At 41.1% G+C, this 19127-nt stretch overlaps 1 protein-coding gene across 1 annotated transcript in view; it reads right to left on the bottom strand.

Moving 5' to 3' along the window:
• AGPS (alkylglycerone phosphate synthase) overlaps positions 1 to 19127 on the bottom strand; it is a 196532-nt gene that overhangs the window by 51535 nt on the left and 125870 nt on the right. Inside the window, exons 13-15 of the mRNA XM_069733205.1 lie at positions 17065 to 17141; positions 12961 to 13073; positions 5552 to 5621 (exon numbers count right to left, since the gene is read on the bottom strand). Coding sequence (XP_069589306.1) covers positions 5552 to 5621; positions 12961 to 13073; positions 17065 to 17141 — 260 coding nt within the window. The remainder of the gene's footprint in view (positions 1 to 5551; positions 5622 to 12960; positions 13074 to 17064; positions 17142 to 19127) is intronic.

Genomic DNA, 19127 nt, shown 5'->3' with positions numbered 1-19127 from the left:
CAATTCCAGATTCTCACTGCCCTAACAGTAAAGAGTCCTCTTCTATGTTGGTGGAAAAACCTTCTCTCCTCCAGACGCAAAGAATGCCCCCTTGTGCCCGTCACCTTCCTTGGTATAAACAGATCCTCAGCGAGATATTTGTATTGTCCCCTTATATACTTATACATGGTTATTAGATCGCCCCTCAGTCGTCTTTTTTCTAGACTAAATAATCCTAATTTCGCTAATCTATCTGGGTATTGTAGTTCTCCCATCCCCTTTATTAATTTTGTTGCCCTCCTTTGTACTCTCTCTAGTTCCATTATATCCTTCCTGAGCACCGGTGCCCAAAACTGGACACAGTACTCCATGTGCGGTCTAACTAGGGATTTGTACAGAGGCAGTATAATGCTCTCATCATGTGTATCCAGACCTCTTTTAATGCACCCCATGATCCTGTTTGCCTTGGCAGCTGCTGCCTGGCACTGGCTGCTCCAGGTAAGTTTATCATTAACTAGGATCCCCAAGTCCTTCTCCCTGTCAGATTTACCCAGTGGTTTCCCGTTCAGTGTGTAATGGTGATATTGATTCCCTCTTCCCATGTGTATAACCTTACATTTATCATTGTTAAACCTCATCTGCCACCTTTCAGCCCAAGTTTCCAACTTATCCAGATCCATCTGTAGCAGAATACTATCTTCTCTTGTATTAACTGCTTTACATAGTTTTGTATCATCTGCAAATATCGATATTTTACTGTGTAAACCTTCTACCAGATCATTAATGAATATGTTGAAGAGAACAGGTCCCAATACTGACCCCTGCGGTACCCCACTGGTCACAGCGACCCAGTTAGAGACTATACCATTTATAACCACCCTCTGCTTTCTATCACTAAGCCAGTTACTAACCCATTTACACACATTTTCCCCCAGACCAAGCATTCTCATTTTGTGTACCAACCTCTTGTGCGGCACGGTATCAAACGCTTTGGAAAAATCGAGATATACCACGTCCAATGACTCACCGTGGTCCAGTCTATAGCTTACCTCTTCATAAAAACTGATTAGATTGGTTTGACAGGAGCGATTTCTCATAAACCCATGCTGATATGGAGTTAAACAGTTATTCTCATTGAGATAATCCAGAATAACATCCCTCAGAAACCCTTCAAATATTTTACCAACAATAGAGGTTAGACTTAATGGCCTATAATTTCCAGGTTCACTTTTAGAGCCCTTTTTGAATATTGGCACCACATTTGCTATGCGCCAATCCTGCGGAACAGACCCTGTCTCTATAGAGTCCCTAAAAATAAGAAATAATGGTTTATCTATTACATTACTTAGTTCTCTTAGTACTCGTGGGTGTATGCCATCCGGACCCGGAGATTTATCTATTTTAATCTTATTTAGCCGGTTTCGCACCTCTTCTTGGGTTAGATTGGTGACCCTTAATATAGGGTTTTCATTGTTTCTTGGGATTTCACCTAGCATTTCATTTTCCACCGTGAATACCGTGGAGAAGAAGGTGTTTAATATGTTAGCTTTTTCCTCGTCATCTACAACCATTCTTTCCTCACTATTTTTTAAGGGGCCTACATTTTCAGTTTTTATTCTTTTACTATTGATATAGTTGAAGAACAGTTTGGGATTAGTTTTACTCTCCTTAGCAATGTGCTTCTCTGTTTCCTTTTTGGCAGCTTTAATTAGTTTTTTAGATAAAGTATTTTTCTCCCTATAGTTTTTTAGAGCTTCAATGGTGCCATCCTGCTTTAATAGTGCAAATGCTTTCTTTTTACTGTTAATTGCCTGTCTTACTTCTTTGTTTAGCCACATTGGGTTTTTCCTATTTCTAGTCCTTTTATTCCCACAAGGTATAAACCGCTTACACTGCCTATTTAGGATGTTCTTAAACATTTCCCATTTATTATCTGTATTCTCATTTCTGAGGATATTGTCCCAGTCTACCAGATTAAGGGCATCTCTAAGCTGTTCAAACTTTGCCTTCCTAAAGTTCAATGTTTTTGTGACTCCCTGACAAGTCCCCCTAGTGAAAGACAGGTGAAACTGCACAATATTGTGGTCGCTATTTCCTAAATGCCCAACCACCTGCAGATTTGTTATTCTGTCAGGTCTATTAGATAGTATTAGGTCTAAAAGTGCTGCTCCTCTGGTTGGATTCTGCACCAATTGTGAAAGATAATTTTTCTTGGTTATTAGCAGAAACCTGTTGCCTTTATGGGTTTCACAGGTTTCTGTTTCCCAGTTAATATCCGGGTAGTTAAAGTCCCCCATAACCAGGACCTCATTATGGGTTGCAGCTTCATCTATCTGCTTTAGAAGTAGACTTTCCATGCTTTCTGTTATATTTGGGGGTTTGTAACAGACCCCAATGAGAATTTTGTTACCATTTTTCCCTCCATGAATTTCAACCCATATGGACTCGACATCCTCATTCCCTTCGCTAATATCCTCCCTTAAAGTGGACTTTAGACAAGACTTTACATAGAGACAAACCCCTCCTCCTCTCCGATTTTTACGATCCTTTCTAAACAGACTGTAAACCTGTAAGTTAACTGCCCAGTCATAGCTTTCATCTAACCATGTCTCGGTTATTCCCACTATGTCAAAGTTACCTGTAGATATTTCTGCTTCTAGTTCTTCCATCTTGTTTGTCAGGCTTCTGGCGTTTGCGAGCATGCAGTTTAGAGGATTTTGTTTTGTTCCAATCTCCTCACTGTGGATTGTTTTAGAAATGTTCTTACCTCCCTTCTGAGTATGTTTTCCTGGGTCGTCTTTGTTCGAGTCTAATGTTTTTCTTCCCGTCCCCTCTTCTTCTAGTTTAACGCCCTCCTGATGAGTGTAGCGAGTCTTCTGGCGAATGTGTGTTTCCCAGGTTTGTTGAGGTGTAGTCCGTCTCTGGCGAGGAGTCCATCATACCAGTAATTCACACCGTGGTCCAGGAATCCAAATCCTTGTTGTCTGCACCATCGTCTTAGCCAGTTGTTTGCATCAAGGATCCTGTTCCATCTCCTGGTGCCATGCCCGTCTACTGGAAGGATAGAAGAAAAAACTACCTGTGCATCCAGTTCCTTTACTTTCTTCCCCAACTCTTCAAAGTCCTTGCAGATTGTCGGTAGGTCCTTCCTTGCCGTGTCATTGGTGCCAACATGTATCAGAAGAAATGGGTGGACGTCCTTGGAGCTGAAGAGCTTTGGTATCCTATCGGTCACATCCTTGATCATCGCACCTGGAAGGCAGCATACTTCTCTTGCAGTTATGTCCGGTCTGCAGATGGCTGCTTCGGTGCCTCTCAGTAGTGAGTCTCCCACCACCACCACTCTTCGTTGCTTCTTGGCTGTACTTTTTGCTGTCACTTGTTGCTGTGTGCCCTTTTCTTTTTTGCTTGCTGGTATTGCTTCATTCTTAGGTGTGCCATCTTCATCCTCTACAAAGATTTGATATCGGTTCTTCAGTTGTGTGGTTGGTGATTTCTCCATGGTCTTCTTGCTTCTTTTGGTCACATGCTTCCACTCATCTGCTTTTGGAGGTTCTCTGACACTTTTTGCACCTTCTGTGACCAGTAGAGATGCTTCTGTTCTGTCTAGAAAGTCTTCATTCTCTTTGATGAGTTTCAAAGTTGCTATTCTTTCTTCCAGACCCCGCACCTTTTCTTCTAATAGGGCCACTAGTCTACACTTCTGACAGGTGAAATTGGATTCTTCTTCTGGTCGATCTGTGAACATGTAGCACATGCTGCAGCTCACCATGTAGGTTGTCACATCTGCCATGTTGCTCCTAGATCCTGCTGACTTGCTGTGTGTTTTCCTTCTTGTGTAATCTACTCAGCCAAGCTCTCTTGCAATAATGTCCTACAGGCGCGCGGTTTGGTGATGCTTTCGAAGCAGCTGGTCCCGGCTGTACCCAACGATCTTCTAGCTTAGGGAGACTTCGCTTCTCCCAGAAGGCACCTGGAATATGCAAATTAGCCTCCTGAAGCTTGAATCCCTGGTTTGGTGATGCTTTCGAAGCAGCTGGTCCCGGCTGTACCCAACGATCTTCTAGCTTAGGGAGACTTCGCTTCTCCCAGAAGGCACCTGGAATATGCAAATTAGCCTCCTGAAGCTTGAATCCCTGGTTATGTGATTTCCAACACTTCTGGCCACATTCCCACTAGACATGTTTGGCCTCGCTCAATACAAGTGAAATGATTTGTGGTCATGCATGACTAGTCAGAATGTTAGCAAAAGACTGGACAATCCCTTAAAGCCGTAGTGTGTCACTCACTGCTTTAGATTAGGGATGCACAAACTTTTTTGATCCGAGCACCACTTTGTTATATTGAACTAAACACTAGGGGCTGCAATAAAACTCAATGGGGTATTGGCATCTAAAACATTTATGGCACATCCAGAGAATATATAATAAATGTCTGATCGGTGCTGGTTGCTTTTCCTGGACTTCCACCTTCCTGAATGGCGGTCATCTTATCTTTCTCCCCATCTGAGCTATTCACTACTCCAATGAAAATGGATGCATTCATGTAGGCCACCTCATTTCTTACTGGAGAGCCACACAAGGGTCAGGAGACCCTCACTCTGTTTATATAGGGGGGGAGGATTGTAGATTAGCCACACAGTGCACCATTAAAGGGGTTGTCCACTACTCAGACAACAACCCCTTCTGAATCCTTATGTTTCCGTCCCAGTAAAAACACACATCTCCAATGCTAGCGCTGTTCCAGCGGTGTAATCACTTGCTCTCCCAGGGACATATGGACGTAACTGACATATGGACTTGGTGAGAGCAGCTGCTTGCAATTCCTCCGGATGTCTTGATTTGTTCAAAAGAGGATAGAGTGCAACCAGCGCCAATTGGCCACAGGGATCGCGTAACAATGTCACGTGATCCCCAGGAGAGCCAGTGCCCACACCGCTGGAACAGCGCTGGCACCGGAGTGGAGTATAGATGTTGATATTTTACAGGGTGGAAACATAAGAAATAAGAAAGGATTGTCAATCCTGATTTGCATAAATCTTCTAAGTTAGATTCCTAATGATTGGCTCATCGGATTGCTGCAAAAAAGATGTTATTTTTATTAGAGAAAAACCGCCCATCAGCCATTCCACTTCCTCCATATGTAAAACCATAATGACGGGTTCCAATTCATGCATCCCTCTGAGAAGCCTTCATATCCGTGCATTACGTTATTGACATTTGTAGAAACTGAGCCAGGTGATAAGACATTAATAAATTGAGCATTAAATCTCCCAGAATCTGCTCCTGATTGTGAATAAGTACCAAATAATGCACTGACTTCTCAATTGACCACTCGCCCATCAATCGCTGCAACATCTGCATACCCTGAACTAATATGCCTTTATTTGTCTTCTATGGCAAAAGAAAAAGCTAAAAAAGAAAATGACAGCATCTGCTTGAAAGAAAGACAAAGCCGTGTAGCAAATTTTAAAGGGATCTTTATAAAGCTCTCAATATTCCTTAGGGTCAGAATATGTCAATATTCACACTGGTGACCAGACAAAGAGGGGAGGAAAATAGATGCGACCTACCCGAAGGTAAGCAATGACGAATGTCAGCATGTAACCTCTCTGCCCATTATCTTCGCCTGCTGCCAGACCTCTGCAATTGTAAAGATGGTCAATGATTAACTGGATATTTATGCACAATCGTTACATGCTGAAGTCATAGGATTTCAATGGGGAAAGAATACACAAACACATTTATGATGCTTAAAACAATGACGTCCGACTTCAAGCACTCCGGGCCATTAATACCATGTAACAATATATTTTAGGTGGGGCTCGGAAGACTTTCCTTTTATTCATGATGTCTGATAAAGTTATGTTTCTGCTGGAAACCATTGCTGTGAACCCAGCACAGCTTATATGGCCATTTTATACAGGAAAACAGACTGAGGGTATGTGTACGCGACTGTCTTCATGCGAGTCCTCTCCGAAAACCGCCTGTAAAAGCACTAAACTAAACACTCAAAACAATGTACATGCGCAATTCTATATTAAAACAACCTGTTGATAAGTTCATTCTTTTGAGCGTCTTTTAACCACTTCTGCCTTCTAAGGACGTCAAGCATTTAAAGAAATGAAGAAAAAGCTTTGGCAAAGAACGGTCACATTCAAAACGCGTCGCTTGTCTTCTGTACTGTCTTGGGACATTAATTTCACTGGATTTTTGGATGAAAAAGTTTTTCTATTGATTTTTACCAGGAGCTGGAAATTTTTTTTTCTTCTTCATAATTCGCACTAGCAGTTGGATCGTGCTTTCCATGCACACTGGACTACATTTGGCGAGCTGGCAATCTCCCTCCTTTTTATCTTCATCTAAAAGAAATGACCTGACTATTCTTCAATCTTTCTCCACCATAAAGATGCTCTGTACGTCACAATGCAAGTCAACGGGAAAGCTCAGAGGACACCAGGACATCTTTCTGAGCGTTTTACAGGATTACAAAATGCCAGACAAAAACATAACATACTGTTTACTACTTATTTTTTTGTTTAACCATTTTACTTATTTGTATTTATCTAGCTTATGTATATATATATATATATATATATATATATATATATATATATATATATATATATATATATATATATAATAAGAATAACCATTTTACTTATTTGTATTTATCTAATATATATATACATAAGCTAGATAAATACAAATAAGTAAAATGGTTAAACAAAAAAGCGCTGCAAGGCTGATATCTATATATATATATATATATATATATATATATATATATATATATATATATATATATATATATATATATATCTATATATATATATATATCTATATCTATATCTATATATATATATATATATATATTCTCTCAGTGTTTGCGTGGGTTTCCTCCGGGCACTCCAGTTTCCTCCCACATTCCAAAGACATACTGATAGGGATTCTAGATTGTGAGCCCCAACGGGGACAGCGACGATAATGTGAGCAAACTGTAAAGCGCTGCGGAATGTTAGTGCTATATAAAAATAAAGATTATTATTATTATTATTATTAAATGTTCTCTCAGTATGTCTTTGGAGTGTTTGAGGAAACCAGAGAACCCTGAGGAAACCCACCAAACACAAGGAGAAGATACAAAATCCACTATCTATATATATAATTGTCTAAGGGGCACTTCCGTCTGTCACGTAAATCCCGCGACCAATCAGCGACGGGCACAGCCCGGCCGAGAATTAGACCCTCACCACTTCCGTCCAGTCAGTGCCCGGTGCCCGCTCCATACTCCCCTCTAGTCAGCGCTCACACAGGGTTAATGGCAGCACGGACCGCGTTATGCCGCGGTGTAACGCACTCCGTTAACGCTGCTATTAACCCTGTGGGACCAACTTTGTGTGATGCCTATGCAGCATCAATAGTAAAAAAAATATCTAATGTTAAAAATAATGAAAAAAACAAAAAAACTGCTATTCTCACTTACGTCGTCCGCCGATGCGATCGCGGCTGCCGCCAGCTTCCGTTCCCAGAGATGCATTGCGAAATTACCCAGAAGACTTAGCGGTCTCGCGAGACTGCTAAGTCATCTGGGTAATTTCGCAATGCATCTCTGGGAACGGAAGCTGGCGGCAGCAGCGCACGCACATCGGGACAGCTTCATTGGACGCCGGAGGGTGAGTATATAACTATTTATTTTTTAACAGGGATATGGTGCCCACACTGCTATATACTGCGTGGCTGCTATATACTGCGTGGCCGTCATAGACTGCGTGGCCACTGTCATAGACTGCGTGGCCACTGTCATAGACTGCGTGGCCACTGTCATAGACTGCGTGGCCACTGTCATAGACTGCGTGGCCACTGTCATATACGGCGTGGGCTGTGCTATATACGGCGTGGGCTGTGCTATATACGGCATGGGCTGTGCTATATACGGCATGGGCTGTGCTATATACGGCATGGGCTGTGCTATATACGGCATGGGCTGTGCTATATACGGCATGGGCTGTGCTATATACGGCATGGGCTGTGCTATATACGGCGTGGGCTGTGCTATATATGGCGTGGGCTGTTATATACTGCGTGGGCTGTGCTATATATGGCGTGGGCTGTGTTATATACTACGTGGCTGTGTTATATACTGCGTGGCTGCTATATACTACGTGGCTCCTATATACTATGTGGCCTGTTCTATATACTATGTGGCTGCTATATACATACATACATACATATTCTAGAATACCCGATGCGTTAGAATCGGGCCACCATCTAGTATAATAATATTCTACAATATTATAATTTTTCTTACATAGCTATAGAACAGAAAATATATTACAAAATGGCTACACAACATCACATTTTTTCTTCTATTTTATGGGTAAGGGATTTTCCTAACAGAATGGAGCAGAGGGAATACAATGTTTTTAGTGTGTTGAGCTGTAGTTCTATTCATACCATTTTGGGGTACATACAAATTCTAGCAGTTTGAATGTTTCATTTTCAGCACTGAAAGCGCCCTGTGAATTGTTTTTACATTTTTACAAAGAGACACCGTAATTGTGAATATAAGACAAAATAAACAGGATCAAATTAAATAACTGGTGGCCCAGTCCAGTGATCTGCCACTTCTGGACCTCCATTTTTCCATTCATGTCCACTGTAATGCACCACTGCATGTGTACAGACCCTGCACAGGCACACTGTTTTTTTGGAAGCTATCCCTTCTTCCCTCAAGTCAAGTCATCCTGAAGAAGAAGTGCCTGTAACTTTGAAACGAGGGGAAATTAATAAAAACCACTATTAAATTTATGAATTGCATCTTTCCACCATCCAGCAGTGTTGAGAATCTCCCCAAAAACTCTTCTGATACAGAAGTCGTTCTTAATGCCAGAGTAACCATTGTTAAGAAACGGAAATCTTCAGTTGAACTATTCATATCTGAAGTATGACGTTCTGTCTTTCAGATTCCAACTAGAAAGGTTCTATCTAGATCATCTGAGAGCTATCTGAGGGCCATACACAGATGGTTGAACATTCGACTGACAGCCATCTCAGCCGACTCGCTCATACACAGGAAAACTCGCCCCGGCTAAGCTCTCCTTTGTAGTCTATGAGGAAGACTCCAACTGACTCTTCTAACCCAATACAGGGGACAATACAATCAACAGTCAGATCTCTCCCGACCATCAGTTGGCCGACACTCCCATACACATTAGACCGCCGGCCCCATCCAGATCAGTGGGTTCAGCCGACATTACACCAATATGTATGGGGGCCTTAAGACACCGCTCGGGTTCCCATGGATATTATTGATAACCGAGGCTTAGCGAGAAGTTATATTTTCGATATTCTGTTAGATCACAGATGAGGAGAGATGACATTTTATGTAGTTGGCTCTTTTGCAGATACCAGTGAACACATCACACCTGATGTAGATGGATTCTTACAAATGTCATGATTTAAAACCTCATCCCACACGTTTTCTTTTTCTCTTACTTTCTGATAGTGATGATTTAACTTAAGATATCTTGTTTTAAATGAGAAAAAAAAAAACCGACAAAAAAACAGCTAGTAGTTCTTGTGTCCACCATGGTTATAAATGGGGAGAGCCATGAACACCATCATGAAGAAGTTGACTTACTTGGCGCCACTTTTTTGTACCTCAAAATGAACGCAAAATGGCAATCCTGGTGCATTTCTAGCCATGCCCCCTTTGCTAAATCTGTTTTTCTCATCACAAGCGAGGCATAAAAGTATCTAAAACACTTAACAGTATTGTAGAAGAGAAGAAGTTGCAGCACTCAACTGGGTATAAAATTAAGGGATTTTATTTTCAAATAAATAAATGTAACAGCATGATAGTGAACAGCATACTGCTACGCCAACAGTACGGACAGCAGCCGTTTCGTACCTAGGCGCTTCTTCTTGGTCCCAAGTACCACGGTGGTAGCGCACTTGTTTATGTGGAAATAGGTGTGCTGCCTGGGTCCAGGACGCAGCACCTGCTCTGGGCGAAACGGCAGATGTCCGTACATAGGACTATGCCATTCATTACCACATTGTTACTTTTATCAATTTGGAAATAAAGTCTCTGAATTTTATGCAGGGGTGAGTGCCGTAATATCTGTATATATTCAAGAATACTTGGAATGGAACTGAAACGAGGCTGGAACATGGCTGATCAAGAACGCAGAGCGACCATGTGAAATAAATATATATGTATTAAAAAAAACACAGATAATTATCTTAATTAGACTGGAAATGAGTGTGGCCTCTCCGTGATTGATCTCATGTATAATTGCCTACCCGCCGTGCAGTCTTTCACCCTTAGTGACACCAAATGATTTCATGATGTACAAGTGGCTACACATGAAGGATGGGAAGAACTGTGGATCGGTGTCACTGAACACAGATCCATCAACTCCCTTCTTCCTCATTTCCTAATGATGGGCCAAGGTAGCAAAAGTAAAATCAAACATGGGCTCAGGCCGAAACACCATCAGGGCCGAAATGGAGTGACAAATTCGGATACTCAATGGGAAAATTGGGGGGTGGTGGTGGGGGGTAAGAAAAGGCTGGCCGAGCAAATGCCATTTTATTTGCTGTGCTTTCCATCGATCAGCCATGTAATCCATCAAGGAAGACGGACAGAAAACTCCCCGTCATTACTCAGCCTGTTACCAGAGTGAAATGTTTTCTGTCCCTTTGTAGCAGCACAAAACAATTAGTGACAGGGGGTGGGCTATTGACTATTTATCAAATCTTCTTGATTACTCCCGTTTCCTTTCTAAAACATAGGACTCTAAGCTGTAGCGGACAAAAAAAAAATTAAATATTAACTTTCCTCTGTCGTTAGTCACAAAGAAAAAGAAAAAAAATATATCTATCATTCAATATACACGACTGACCACAAAACCGAAAAACATCCACAAAGGTGATAAATAGCTATAGGCGACACCTACGAGTTTAGATATACAAAAACACAGGGAAGAAACATTTAGTTACACCTGAAAGTGGCAGACAACACTAGAAAAAAAACATTGCTTTATGGAAAGGCCGTATACACAAGAGGCGGACTGAACAATACAGTATAAGAATGGAAGTGCGGGGAAAGAAATAATTTTTTAATAATCAAAATGGCTACAGAAAGGTTAACAATAGACCACTCACCAGGCCCTTACGGCGTGTATATATATATATATATAGATAGATAGATAGATAGATAGATAGATAGATAGATAGATAGATAGATAGATAGATAGATAGATAGATAGATAGATAGATAGATAGATATATATATCATATAATATATATATATATATATATATATATATATATATATATATATATATATATATATATATATATATATACACATATATATACACATATATATACATACATATATATACATATACCACACATACATACAGTACATATACCGTACGTATTATATATATATATATATATATATATATATATATATATATATATATATATATATATATATATATATATATATATATATATATATATACACACACACACACTTGTGTAAAAGTATTGTGTAAAAGTATATACATGTATATGTGTCCATTCTGAATAGTTACATTGTATCTAAGCCCCACTGGACACAGGGACTGATATAAATGTGTAATATTATAAAATCAACATCAGCGCTTCAGAACATTTTGGCGCAAGAAGAGAGATGTGAACCAAACCATAGAACACTATCAACATTATTGTGTATCATTATGCAACGCAATTCTCATGATATTTTACGTATAAAATGCAGTGTTGCACTCAAAAAGAAAAAAAAAATTGGAATACAAGCATAAAAGTGAGGCAAAAATAAAACATAAATTCATTCCATATCCGTACTCCCAGTAACCTTGTTGATTGGGGACTGTAGCATGTGAACGAGCTTGGCTCCTGACAATTAATATTCATTAGGCGCTGCTCATTGCCGGCCTCAGCTGTACTCTCCGCGGGGAAGGGGAGCTATATTTATGATATTGGGAGAGACCCTCGAACAGGCAGAGGAGACCGGGAGGTCACAGTAGACCAATGAAACCATTTGCCCCAAAGCAATGTCTCCCCTGAATGCTTTTCCCTCTGATCTCATGGTGTTGATTAATGAAGCGATGGTGTCACAAGCCCGATACAGGGGAGCGAGGAGAGAGTGAACGCGCTCACCCTTGTAACAGTGTATGTGACACAGGACAAATGAACGTACGTTTCATACATTTCCAAAGCCTGGGCGAGAAATCATGCCCTGAGCATCACAACGCTTAATAGAGACAATATGCATATTCTCAGATTTAAAGCACTTACGACAAACCGTAGCGCTGCTTCCGACAAGCAGGTCATTACACGGCTCCATAGGAGTCCGATATACATTACTGACGGCACATTCTCCTTTGCTACTGGAGTTCAGGTTGGTAAATCACTGCGTGCGAGAAATACCGGCGGGTGATTGATGCCGTTTCCGCTGTACATAAATCTTTTTACATGTAACTATATACTTGGTAGGGAGCGTCTTCTCCAAATTAGCAGTGCTTCCCATACATACTCAGTATATGGACATGCAATCACTTCTTGCAATTTCACCGCCCTTGGAACTTTTTTCCTGTGTTCTTTCCAGCACGTTATTTGGTAAAAATCAAAAGGTGTCATTGAAAAGTACAACTCGTCCCGCAAAAAACAAGCCCTCACATGGCCATATTGACGGAAAAATAAAAAAGGAGTTATGGCTCTAGGAAGAAGGGGAGCAAAAAAAAAAAAAAAAACGGACACAAAAAATGAAAAGGGGTCAAGTTTGTCAAAAACATATGGCTGCCACCCACATAACCTTGTAATGGAGCACTGTTTTACAGACCGCTTATCTATCGTCAGGGCTTTTGTTTTACTTTAAATTACGGTAGGCAAAAAAAAAAAAAAAGACATAAAAGAGGAAATAAAAAAAACCCTGTGTACACACCCAAACTTTGCAGCGATGTCATACACTTGTTTCTCGTGTTGCAGGACCTTCTCGCGATCACCTTCGAACAATAACGTGGCGACACAAAGATGATTTGGATCAAATCCTTTAAACTGTAAAACAAAGCAGCAGAATTTAAGGCATTGAGCGATTTTTTTTTTTTTTAAGAAACATGACTAATGAAACCCTATTCTGGTCTTAGAATTTACCTATCAGACAAGGGGGCTGCAATAAAAAAAAATAATGATTTTCAGTGAGAATTCGGCAAAACAGTGGTGCGGGTGGGGTTATACAGAGCTCAGCTTGAAAATCTGCAGCAGAGAAATGTTATTTTATCAAAACTACAGCAAGCAGCCCAGTAAGCGATACATCACTAGAATCGGGGTCTTTGTCTCGAAATTATACTGCTCTCAGTGTAGAGGGCAAAAATCTGGTGACAGATACCCTTTAAACCATTTGCTAAATTCCAGAAACACTTTGTAGCCCATATATCTTTCTGTACAACCATATAATTTGGGGAGATCCTCATAGTGCTTTCTTAATGGTTTTCAGTCATGTGATTTATAAATGATTTATCAACATCAAAAGAATACTAAACATAGAAAAATAACACAAAAAATCTCAGCACATCACCTACAGGATTCCCTGTGAGAGTGGGCACTTATGTGTCCGTACGTATGTGATGTGCATTCCTGTGGTCACATGCCGACTAGACGTGCTCAGCTTCTCTCAATTCACTTGTCCTGAAAGAAGCTGAGCACGTCTAGTCGAAATGTAACCGAAAATTTACAAATCCCTATCCCCTTTAATAATTTTGTTCTTGCACCCGCTGAACGGTGCCCTGATTTCCTGGTGGAGGTTTCGTGTTCCCTTTAGCTGCGATTATGTAAAATGACAGGTTATCTAGCAACCTAAAGCTTCACAATTTCTACAGAACTGATGCGCCAGATTGTTGAGGTCAACGCAACAGCCTCATCTGGTATGAAGGTTCCGAGGTCAGGCCCATTTTAAGACTCAGCTCTAATCAGCATTTATCCTTTAAACATTCAATCAGAACATGGAAACCCCTGAAGAATCTGTGTTCTACATGGTCTGCCAAAAAATAAAACATGAGGGGCTTCTCCCAGGACTGACTGTTTTTAGTTGTACTTTCTACATAAAACCGTAAAGTGGAATTGCACAAGGCTTTAATTAGATAATAAGACCGGAAACACATTTCCGCATTAAAATAATTTAACTCATTAGTCGATAAACATTTCTTTCCATACTTAAAAAAAATAATAATAGTTAATTAAGTCCATTAAAATATTCTATGATCGACTCTTTACAATTGTAGTGCGGTCCCTAGAATTTCACAAACGACGGACGCTCCATTTGGGACTACTGGTTGTTATTATAAGTAATAATCCCTTGGATACAATTTTTTCTTTTTTTTAATAATTCTTAAAATCAAATGGGTTCCAACAAAGTTTGAAATTTCCAGTGTAAAATAAGTTTTGTCCTATCCTCGGGATCGGCATGTTGACCCCGATTTCCTTGACCACTGAGGTCATAGAGGTGGAGTCCTGGGAATCCGCTGTCGGCCAACAGGTTCTTACTTTTGACCATCTCATGCCTCTATTCGGCTTAGCTTTCGAGCATCCTCCAGATCCACTGTAGGCGTAGGTGGCTTCAGTAAGCTAGACCATACACTACAATCAGGAGAGGGATCACAGACCCAGAACCTGAAGGTACAATGGTCCCCGGCAATGAGACTTGGATTTCAAAATATTATTTGTACACACGAGTGTAGAAAGTGTCGGCGAAGGTGGTGACCGGAATAACTCCAGGCTTTATTAGACTACAAAAAAAAAATAGTAGCGCGGGGCTGATACTGATATTTTTTCCAGCTTCATATAACTCTACAAATTTATGTCAATGACCTTTTAAAAAAAAAAAAAAAACAAAACAAAACAAAAAAAAAAACTTAAAAAGGAAATTGGCAGGACAATATTACTATTAAATATTAATTGAACCTAGTGTGGCAGTAATATGCCAAAAAGAAAAAAAAAAAAAAAGATACCCGTCTAATTGTAAATCCAAATGTCAGTGCTGAGAAATTAAGCTTTGAAGCCACATGCAAATTAACATGGGAGTGTAATGGGGGGGGGATGTCAATGTACCTGGAGTTGGCTTAATGTATTGACTTAAAAAAAAGTTATCGACAATCAGAAAAAAAAAAAAAAAAAACTATTTCCCCCAGTACTGGTGCGATCCTTTCCTATGGGCGGTGTTTGATGTTGCAGTTTTAGTGCCACCAGATCCAAAAAGATCCTTTTTTTTTTCCTTTTTTCGATGACCCCTTTAGCAGATGACCGGTGGTTTGGCATGTTACAGCTCTCAACACAAATTTCATGCTCCCTCCCCCTGTAGGTAGTGCAGAGACAGGCCTGCTAAAGGTTACAGAATTAATCCCCTAAAGTACAATGCAGGGCTTACAGCTGTCTGCTCAGGCCAGGGGCACTCTATATAGGCATCCACAGGGGGATTAACATTTCTAAAGGGGGCACGATTACTTGCTATGGGGCACTCAGAGGGCATTATTACAGTTATATACTACGTGGCTGTGCTACATACTACGTGGCTGTTATATACTACGCGGCTGGGCAATATACTACGTGGCTGTGCTACATACTACGTGGCTGTGTTATATACTACTTGGCTGGGCAATATACTACGTGGCTGTGTTATATACTACGTAGCTGGGCAATATACTACGTGGCTGTGTTATATACTACGTGGCTGTGCTACATACTACGTGGCTGTGCTATATACTACTTGGCTGGGCAATATACTACGTGGCTGTGCTACATACTATGTGGCTGTGCTACATACTACGTGGCTGGGCAATATACTACGTGGGCTGTGCTATGTTGTGCTATATAGTGCGTGGGCTGTGCTATATAGTGCGTGGGCTGTGCTATATAGTGCGTGGGCTGTGCTATATAGTGCGTGGGCTGTGCTATATAGTGCGTGGGCTGTGCTATATACGGCGTGGGCTGTGCTATATACGGCGTGGGCTGTGCTATATACTGCTTGGTAAGTGGCCTGTGCTATATACTATGTGGCTGCTATATACATACATACATACATACATATTCTAGAATACCCGATACGTTAGAATCGGGCCAGCATCTAGTATTTTATAAGGGGGCAGATGTGGCATTTCTACTTACGGTAATGGGGCACATCCAGCATTACTACATTCTAAAGGAACGGTCAACTACCTGATTGGCAACCTCTGTGACACATCCTCCCTTTTTCCGCCTTTGTTGGTGGTGTACGCTTCCAGGATTGCAGATGGTGCACTACCCGGATATCAGTGTTGTGCTTCCAACTAACACAACCCGACATAGTTGGCATATTTCTCGGTTTCTAAGTACAGATCATCTTGGGGGAATGCCAACTGAGAAGAGCTTTTTCTCAGGTTTAAACTCCTTTCCCAAGTTATTATGGGGCACGATTGCCTCCATAACGTTATAAATGGCCACATGGGGCATAATTTACAAGGGGCTATTTAGGGAATAATAAAATCCCAAAGGGGCACACAAGAGGCTTTAAAAAAAAAAAAGGGTGTCCACCTAGAATATGGCTTGTGACCATCTCGGTGCAAGGTGTGGATCTTATGGCAAGAAAGGTTGAGAAGAAACATGCAACAAGGCTACAAAATACCGCATGACTGATAGGGACCTACGGTATAGAACCCACTAATCCATCCTGCGTTCCATCTAGGGTCATCGGTGCATACGGTGCACGTTCCACCCAGGGACAACGTGCGGTGTCCGCCTCATGGCACACACCGGGGAGTGCGGGGAGCTGCTGCTGGGTGCATACACGGTGAACAGTACTTTGGTAAAATTATGATGCTACATTTAATAGGAAGCCTTTCCGGGCTCAGCAGGATAATGCTCTGAATTCAATGCTCAGTCACGGGTAGTTTACTACCGCTAGAAGCTAAGAGCAGTAACGCGCCCCACGTACATGCTACTGACATTTTTGCAACGTCTGATTGGCGGCATGACAAAAAAAAAAGTTTTAAAAACACACAGACACAAAAAACTGTACCTTTGTGATGTAGAATTTTTTTAACCCATCCAAAAATGAAGTAAAAATTGAGGCCACCTGAGGTTTAAGAGCATGCCCTGTAAAATAAAAATACATACATGCACAAATAAATCAAATATAAATGAGTAGGCGGCTGTGATGAACGTTCAATGAGAAAGCATACAGGTTCAAATCATTTTTGGGGGCAGAATTAGAAGGGGGTAAATGCGTTCCTGCCCTTTCATTGTCAGGCTGGGATGTTATACGGGTTGCATTAAGTAAAAGCCTGGCCAGGCTGACAATGGAAGGGTTAAATGTAAAAGCTGCTTCTTGCTAAAGCCATGCCAAGTAAGACCTCGAATTGGTGGGAAACAAAACACAGACATTCATACCCCATAAAATATCCTATAGGAAGCTCTACATGTGACCAGAGATAAAAGGAGGCTTTGGCAGAGGTTCCTGGTCTTTGCCCGAATACCAAAGATTGTGATGTCTACGTCTTATAAGTACATAGCAGGCTTGGGCAGAACGAGGAAAAAACGTAAGGTGGCAGCACATGTCTGTATACCGGACATGGTTATATCACATTTAGGCTGAATGGTGGACGTAGTGTGGAGATGAGAGAAGTGACCCTCAGTTTAGGGTCTATTCTGACGTGGGTTTGGTGAATGTCCCTAATGCATGCCGCGGTACAGCCATAGACCGGCATATGTTATCCAGAGGCTCCATGTGGAAGTAACACATACTACACAGTGTATGGGTTGTTTTTTGCAGGATGTCTCCATATTGAGCAGTGCAGCAGATTCCTTTATTCAGACTGGCCGGCAGGAGAACAGGAGAATCCTCTGGTGGGCCACCACCCTCTTATATGGGCAGTACTTGGCACAATATACTGGAATCACTATGTAAAGACGGAGGCGGCATCTTATTCATTTATCAATCTACCCAGTTCATTGTCATATAAATTTGTGATTGGGGATAATGTCACAATTACATGGCCCTAGAGGTGATCACTGGTGGGCATATCACGGTATACCGGCCCGATCAGGGATAAAGGACTCTTGTGGCCTTCATTAGGTGTCCGTCTGTATGAAGTGTATGAATCGGAGGCCAATGACATTGAGCCAGGCAACTACTATGGAACTGTGAGCAAATGGCCCCAGCCCATTCTCCTGACTTCTACTGTACATGTACTACCTAAGTCATGAGGATTTTGTAAGCCAGCTCTGATCACAGCAGTGTAAACCCTTAGATGCCACAGTGAACAGTAACCCTGGCGTCTAAGCGGTTAGATAGAGTAGGGTGAACGGTGACACCCATTGGCAGCCCAAGGCATTTTTTTCAAGGGGAATTTCTGTTTTAAACAATACTTTTTTGCTACAATCGTCCACTACATATAAGCGGAATAGGTGTGGATATTCGCTATTGGGCCCCTGAATTTTTGCATATGCCCCGAGTGTGAATGATGTCAATGTGGATGTATTCTAACTAAACTCAATATGTATATAGTAAGGCACGATTGCAGATCAACCCCACAATATTCCACTCCCTCGTATGTCACAACGACCTGATTGCAGGAAGATACAGGGTTAAAATAAATTATTTTTAACAGGGGATAGGAATTTATTTAGAATACCCTTCCAGAATTTTATAACCGCTCTGTGTAAAGATGATCATTTTAATGGTTTACATAAAAAAAAAGGACAGAAACAGCAATTTCTTCACTAGTCAGTGTGACAGACACTGGTCGGCGAATCACTGGTGAAACCAGTGAATAAGTATTGATCCACACGATTGGGGATCCTCCATCTACACAAGCACAATTCAAGACATTTTCCATAGTAAAGGGTTCTTTATAAAAAACATAAAAAAAATAAATAAATAGAAGTGTTATTTACCACTTCTAATCCCTGCTGCTCTGATGGTCTCTGCTAGGACTGGCAACGGACTGGCTGCAGGGTTAGGCGACTCTTAGACAGGACGTCATCCCACCAGAAACCATCCCATAACAGTGTAGCTCATGTCGTTCCTTCAGCAGTCACGCATATGTGGCTATAAACCCCATTACTTTCCACCTGTGAGCA

This window comes from Ranitomeya imitator, chromosome 7 (assembly GCF_032444005.1).
Source record: "Ranitomeya imitator isolate aRanImi1 chromosome 7, aRanImi1.pri, whole genome shotgun sequence".
Taxonomy (NCBI): Eukaryota; Metazoa; Chordata; class Amphibia; order Anura; family Dendrobatidae; genus Ranitomeya; species Ranitomeya imitator.
This window is presented reverse-complemented; position numbering and strand designations above follow the sequence as displayed.